The following is an 8204-nucleotide window of genomic DNA, read 5'->3' on the forward strand; positions in this document are numbered from 1 at the left end:
CACTGTGATGACTTTGTAGAGTACTATCAGCACTACTGTGTGGGATGTAACACCACATACTGTAGCATAAGTGCACGGGCATCTGGACATGGTGGTAGCATATTCGTTACTATTGCTGGTGGACTTCTACTGAACTGTGTGGAATTACATCCCAGCAGTTATCACTTTTAACCACCTGTGGTCTTTTGTGCAGCAGCACCATGTAGTCATTTGTAGGCAGCTGCATTTTGAAGGAACATGGTGCCTCCATATTCAGGGAGAAGCCAAGTTGTTAAAATGTTATGCAAGAAATATTGGAAAGAAAACTACAAGGGATAGATGTGACCAGCCAGTCTCAGTTGTAAAAGAACACTGATCAAAAGAGTCAATAACAGGATATAGTGTAGAGAATTTTTTGGTGAATTTAAAATTTTAACCTTAACTTCATTGTATATCTTTGAGACGTTGTGTTTTTTAAGGAAAAATAGGATATATAACATCTCGTATTCAGATGTGCACGGTTATAACACAGTACATAAGCAGAATTTGTATGTCCAACCATGTAACACCTCACGTTGTAAAAGGAGTGTGATTAACATGGGAATAAGATTGTATAATAACTTGCCCTCTCAAATAAGAAGTATTCAAGAGTTCAAGGTTTTTAAGCGTCAATTAAAGGATTACTTGTTGTGCAAAGCTTTTTATTCCCTTCAAGAATATTTTTACAAGAATTAGCTTAATAATAGAACAAAGATACTTAGGTAATTTATTTTAGCTATTGCATGTAATTTATAGTTTAGCTTTTGTTGCCTTATTATACTCATCCACTGTTTTATCATATTTAAAGGATTTATTATGTTATTTTTCTATGATTTTTTTATATTATTAGTCATTTGATGTGATGTTTAATCTTATATATTTTTTTTTAAAAAACTGACTTGTCCAATTGTACATAATGTAACAGTTATGGATGTTAAATAAATCAAATCAAAACACACTCTTAATATTCAGGACCCATTTTATTTAAATGTGGTATGAACATGATGCCAAAGAGATCAAACCTTATAGTAGCTTCTAATTCTTTATTACGAACAGCATTAACATGGTGGCTAAGTAAAATCTTTAATTTGCTTTCTGTTCCTTAACAGGAACTAATGAACCATGTAACAAAGCAAGTGAAATTTTGTATATACGAAGATCACAAACATAACTGCACAATGTTTCACAAGAATGTTTTGTATGTTAAAAATTATAAAAATAGCAAATGTATGGGATTTCAAAATTATGTATGAAAATAAATCTGCAACTTGTACAGTGAATTATAATTTCTGATTGCTCCTGTGCAGAAACTGAGGACTTGAAAGTAATGTAGCAGTTCATATTGTGGTCTTCTGTGTTGTGATACTCTGTAGTAGGGTAGGTGAGTATAAACGTTTCAAAAGAATGTATTACCCTCTACTTCAGGGAAGAAATGAGCCAGGTGAGGCAACTGTCAGGTGCTGAGCCGAAATTCATAAAACACAAATTGCAGAATATGTTACACAGAAGAAATTAAAAACTGGAATTATTGAGTTGGGTTTACTAAAATTGAATAAAATTAAGAGTAAACTTTAAGTTGAAGAACATCAGATAGGGGTTGCACTATGATCAGTATTTATATTAGTGAGCTACCCTCAAGTTTTCTCATACTTCCAATTGACATGCATATATTGGCAGTATAGTCAAACTATTTTCTCTTATGTCATTAATGATTTCTCCAGATTTTATTAAAAAATAGAATGAAGTGAAGTAGTATCTGAAATTTTATTTTATTGTAGTTGTTACACAAAGAGAGGCTTCCAGTGTTCAGCAGTTGATATCCACCATCTGCTTGTTTTGTCCTCAACATCATGTGAGAGAGGGCTGGGTGAAATGACTCTTTTAATTTGTGTTTATATGTTTATTTACTCCATATCCATTGATCATTATGCATGATATAGAACAAGTCAAATACTTTACAATACAATAAATAATAATAATAATAATAATAAATAATATGATATAATAATATAATAATCTACTAAGATGACAATAAAATGATGATTCTGATAATAGAACTGATATAATCGTTTAACACACAACACAGGTGCACGCCTCAAGACCCGATCCTTCTGTCCTGGCACAAATACCGTGGAATCCTCCATCTCGTTCCTGTAAGAAAAAAATACAGACCAGGGCAGTAGGCATTCCTATAATATGTACTAATATTAACATCTACAAGTTAATTATTCTTGAAATATATGTTTACAAGTGATTAGAACTAGGATTTGTCCCCAAGCAAGAGAAACTCGTCTCTACTATAGAAACAGTGATCAAGTAGGAATGTTTTCAAAGTCTTTTTAAACTTGTATAGTACTGGTATCTCTTTAATATATTGTGGCAACTGATTTAACATACGAAGTCCAATATCACTGAAATTGTTTTTGTATAGACTCGTCATCTTTTCTTCTTGTATTGTGTGAGTGTATTCCTGAATTGGTTATGAAAACATTGAAATTGGTTTTTATGTAAACTAGAATTTCATATATATATATATATACAGGGTGTCCCAGGAGGAATGTGCCAAACTTCGGGAGGGTGTTCCTTATGTTAAAGTATGCCGATATAACCCAAAACACCTATGTCCAAAGTTGAACGGTTACGGAGATAATGGCCCGAGAANCAGACCACCTTAGATTCTTATCCAGCCAAACTCCCAAGAATTTTGTATATTCTGTATAATTGGTGACTGTATCATAGAGCTTTACTGATAGGCATTCGACTTGCACTTTTTGAGATTGATGAAAGGATATTGCTATTGTTTTCTCTTTATTAATAATTAATCTATTCCTTTCAAACCACTGTTTGAGTGCATTTATTGTGTTATTTTCCTTTGGACATCATTAGCACTATTTCTTGCTATAAGAATACTAGTATTATCAGCAAAAAACGTTGGTCTTCCATGTTCAATGCCGGCTTCTAGATCATTGATATATAGCAAAAACAACACTGATCTGAGAACAGAACCTTGTGGGACTCCATGTCTTATGGGTCTCTTTCACAATAGATAGCTAGTGATTTCATTAGTTTCCTTGCATCTATATGCAATTTCCACTTTTTGTTCCCCGTTTTCTAGATATGATTGAAACCATTTTAGTGCAAGCCCTCTTATTCCCATTCTTGTCATCTTCCTTAGCTATATATCATGATCAACTAAGTCAAATGCCTTTGACAGATCCAGAAATATCCCTATACTTATTTCCCTCTCATCCAGTGATTTATAGAGCCCTTCTATAAACTCTGCAGTTGCAGAAATTGTTAATTTCCCTTTACAGGAACCATGCAGTTTATTAATTATGCTATGATAATTAAAAAATGATAGAAGTCTTTTATGTATGATTTTTTTTCAATTATTTTTGAAAAAAACATAAATTAGTGAAACTGGTCTATAATTCCCAACTTCTGTACCACATGCTCTCTTATACAAACGTTTCACTTTTGCAGTTTTTAGTTGATCCGGAAAATGTCCAGTTGAGAGAGAGATATTTATACGTCAAGGCAGTTATTTTAGGATAACATTTTTTAATAATATACTCTGGAATATCATCTATTCCTGTTGATTTTGTATTACTCAATCCTTTAATTATGCCTGCCACTTCCTCTGCAGTAGTTGGGGTTAAGAACATGCTGTTACTCTTATATCTTACTGCAGTGACATTAACTTCATTGGTTTTTGATAATTGCCACTCAATATCTTTTGAGAAATATTGATATAGTATTCATTAAAGACATTGGCTGTGGCTTTTGGATCTTGTATATTTACTCCATTCTCACTTATTTCAATATTATCTCTAAGGCCGTGCCACAGCTTAAGCGGTTAGTCGCTGGCTTCCCACCGAGGCGGTCTGGTCCAGTGGGATTTGTGATGGACAAAGTGGCACTGGGGCAGGTTTTCTCCGAGTACTTCGGTTTCCCCTGCCAATCTTCATTCCATCAAACTCTCCATAACCATAACCACCCAGGATATATATCATTCGAATCATAATTTTATTATCTTTGTATACTATTATATCATTGTGTTATATATTGTATTATTATTATTATTATTATTATTANATAATAATAATAATGTAAAGTACTTCATTGTATGCCTCGTTCACTGAATTTTGCTTAAAAACAAGCTCGCCAGTATTTTTTTCTAGTAGATAGTTCAGGTATTGTACATTCTCTTCCCTGTAAGATCTAGCTATTCTGAATTATTCCTTTAGTCTAACTTGCCCCTTTTTGTTATACTGCATCTATATTTGTAATATCTGTGCTTTATGGTCAGAAAATCCTGTTTCAATCACCTTAAGATTGTATCCCCCTAAGCCCTTGATCAATATTATTTGATCTAATGCTGTTTGACTTCTAGGTCCTGTTCTCGTTGGGACATCAACTATTGCTTGCAAGCCATGTGAGTTTAACATTGTCTGTAGTTGTAGATTTACTCTTCTTCCTAGGAAATCTATGTTGAGATCACCTATGATAATGATGCTCTTCCCTTTGTTTATTAAATTACTAATTATTGTGTCCATGGTTACAATAAATATATTAATATTACTGTTTGGAGTTCTATATACACAGATAATAATTGTATTAAACTGGATAAGTTCAATTATACTAGCCTCATAGTGTGTATTAATTAGTTGTACTATGACATATTCCACATCATTGGCTTCAACTTTTAGAGGATTGGTAGAATGTAAATAAATTCTAATTCTTTTTCAAAGAATAAGTCATCATAAGTCTCATACACAACTAATGAAACTCTGAACATGCTATTGATTTCTTGTATTTGTTTATAAGACTGTGATATATGAATGAGGAAGGCAAACATAAAAAATACTTATGAACTTATATATTTAAGCCATGTAAAATTACTTACACTGATTTCCCTGAAGTGTTAAGATAAAATCATTTGAAGTAAAATTAACTTTGGTATATTCCCTTCGCTTAGAAGTTTCCTTTTTAAATCTGGGTGTGGCAGGGGACAGATGCCTAACATGGTGGTTGACTTTATTGCTACAGTGGAAAGTGGTGTCTTCACTGATGACAAGTTGTGCTGCATCATTCTCTTCAAGTTTCACTTGAAGCCATAACAGAAATAGTATCACTTGTGTTTGTCATTTGGCTTCAAAGCCTGGCCTGTATTAACTGCAGTCTGCAGTTGTCAAAATCAAATACTTGTGGATAATATATCGGACTGCTGTCTGAGGCAAGTGTAACTCAGATCTGAATCTGTAAATTGACATCCATGGGCTGTGCTGAAAGGCCTCTATCACTAGCGGTACAATTTCAGTGATGTGGGGGCAACAGGTTTTTCACTTACTTACTTTTCACCCCTTGGTTTGAGATTACTCACACAAAAACACATACTTTCCTTATGGTGGATCCTTTTGGTAACATTTACAAAACTCCTATTACACATTTCTAACAGAATTCACCTTCTTATGCTCAGTGACATAGACATCTGTGGCATGTATTAAAAAGAAATTTGGGTCAGATTAGCTACCTGTAAGTATATGTAGTATCACTGTGAAATTAATGAATATTATATTAATATTTGAACACATTTACTTCATTTTGAAATACTCTGCATCCATTTTTGTGGCTATGTATACTGTCAAAATGCCCATTACCAGAGTTCATTTTATACTAACTTACCCTCTGACTGCAGAATTAATAACATTTGTATTAGAAATGTTCATAAGAATGTTAAATAATATTAATATGCAGTATATACTCAATAAGGAATATATCTGCTGGGAGAATTCCACCCTGCATATTCATAGTGCAGCTATGGAATCATCTGAAAGTGACATGAGATGCAATCTTGTACATAATGTGTCTAAATAATAAACAGGCCATTCTCGAGATTACAAAATGGTTTATATACAGCTTGAGGCTTTGTGTAAACCCTCTCCATGCTAGAAATATTATTGCTCAGAAACATTACTTCTATGGACAACTGTGGTACTTCATAATTTCTTTGAAAATTTCTGGCAGGCTATAGGCACTTGAACCACTGGTCATCTGAAGCTGCCAGGGTTAACCACAGATTAGAGCTACAATTCGTGATTTTCATTAACCAGAATTGTTTATCATCATGGAAACGTACAAATAAATGCAAATATTTATTTTTTTTTAAATTAAATGCAGCATGCAAATTGTTGTTTCAAATTGTGAATAGTGCACAGAATAGTGAAATATTTTTAAGAGACGATTGCAACTGTCATTTATATCTATAAGCTCCAGAGCATGCTAACATGCATTAACAACATTTCCTTGTGGGAGTTCCAGAAGCGACCAGTGTGATGTTTGGAGATGTCTCACGATAATTCCTCTGTTCCAGTAGCATAAGGGTGGTAAGAGACCTGCCGGAAATAAATGGTTCAATAGGTCAAAAAGTGGTAGAACATTTGAACATTTATTTGGTTCAGTGCCTTAGATAATACTACATGAATGTATCAATTAATTACAGAAATGTGGATCTGTCAGGTAAATTGCTGCTGGCTCTTTCCAGCACATTCACTCTTGGTTTTGGGACCCATGACCATATTTCTTGGAAATGTGGATCTGTGGAAACCCACTGTGTTCAGATGAATGAATAAAGGGTGGGCCATAAAAATCCAGCCCCCCTTTATTAATCCTACACTCTGAATGACATGTAGGACTTTGTTTATTGTGTTCAGATAGTGTGATCATCTGACAGCTACCCAAATATCATTTGGCTGGTCAGACATAAGAGACAGATGCCCCTCAAATCAACTCAATGTGTTCCTAACAAATGCCAGAATAGTACCTTAAATTAGACCATGTTTGCTCCCTTTCATATCCTTTCCAATTCATTTGACGCTATTTAATATGAGATACTGACTTGTTAAATAAACCATAAATAGAAGAAAAAATGTACAAACTGTGGTATGTTGATTCTAGTAAAATAGTCATATATATATATATAGAGAGAGCGAGAGAGAGAGAGAGTTCATAAATATGTACATCAAACTAAATATGAAAGTCACCACTGACCTTAGGGATTCGTTCACCATGGTGCCTTCTTTCGCTGAAGCTTCCATCCAGCCAGAGAATTGATACTGATTGGAGATCTCCTCAAGTTCTTCTCGAGTAACTTGTTTTTCGCTGTCTGGTATGTCACACTGCAGACAGATAACATGGATACACTTCATCCAAAAAAGAGCACATTTTCTTCTTTTACTTTTCTTTTATGATAGAATAAAGTTGGTGGCTCCACCTTATTGTGATGAGGGGGTTTGAGTATGCCAAGGACCCTGAGAGCTATACCAGCGGTAGTATAGCTACTGGCAGGGCCTCCCTTGTTGGACAGGTCAAAGGGTAGGCATCAGATGAAGAGCGACACCAAAAACTGATGCCGGAAGCAGTGTCATCAGCAGCGACTTAAAGCACAGAGCAAATGATGCTCGAGATGGTTCAAGTTCGTATAGCAGCAGGCCTGACCAGGGTGGTTTGAATGGCTGTTGTACTGCGATGTGGAAAGCAAATGGAAAAACTACCACATTATCACTTTTCCTGGATAGTCTCTTTCCAAAAACAGAGATACCATGTATGCAAGATGTTTCCTCTGGAGACAAAACAATCCAGAGGTAAACTACTCCCCCAATCAGATCTCTGGGGGAGGGGGAGTGTTTCTAGAGGAAATGTCATGCAGGCGTTATGACAAGAAAAAGTGCGAAGATCAGAAGGAACATCATGGCTACAAGATTGGAACATGGAATGTAAGGACCTTGAATCAAGCAGGAAAATTGGAGAATTTGAAAATGGAAATGCAGAAGAATGAGGTGTCAGCAAAGTGCGATGGAAAGGACAAGGTGAAATAAGAAGTGGTGATTATACAGTGTATTATTCGGGAGGTGAACGGGCTGAAAGAGGTGTGGCAATAGTGGCGCATAAAAGTGTAGTGAGGAGTGTTGTTAAGATGATTGTTTGTAATGACAGAATTATTGCTCTGAAGTTAAAGGCGGAACGGGTAGATATACTGATTATGCAAGTGTGCATACCAACATCAGAGTATGAAGATGAAGTGGAAAAAGTATATGACACAATTGAAGAAATTCTTCAGGAAGATGGAAGAGGTGACACAAACAGCATCATATTAGGAGACTGGAATAGCATTGTTGGAGATAAAT

The 8204-nt window shown here is 34.8% G+C and overlaps 1 protein-coding gene across 1 annotated transcript in view; it reads right to left on the minus strand.

Moving 5' to 3' along the window:
* Positions 1-4882: 4882 nt before the first annotated feature.
* Positions 4883-8204, minus strand: part of LOC111870579 (ras-related protein Rab-7L1) — a 10259-nt gene continuing 6937 nt past the window's right edge. The window contains exons 4-5 of the mRNA XM_023862976.2: positions 7069-7196; positions 4883-6413 (exon numbers count right to left, since the gene is read on the minus strand). Of these exons, the coding sequence (XP_023718744.1) occupies positions 6311-6413; positions 7069-7196 (231 nt within the window). The 3' untranslated portion in view covers positions 4883-6310. The remainder of the gene's footprint in view (positions 6414-7068; positions 7197-8204) is intronic.

Source organism: Cryptotermes secundus, unplaced genomic scaffold, assembly GCF_002891405.2.
Source record: "Cryptotermes secundus unplaced genomic scaffold, Csec_1.0 scaffold244, whole genome shotgun sequence".
Lineage (NCBI taxonomy): Eukaryota > Metazoa > Arthropoda > Insecta > Blattodea > Kalotermitidae > Cryptotermes > Cryptotermes secundus.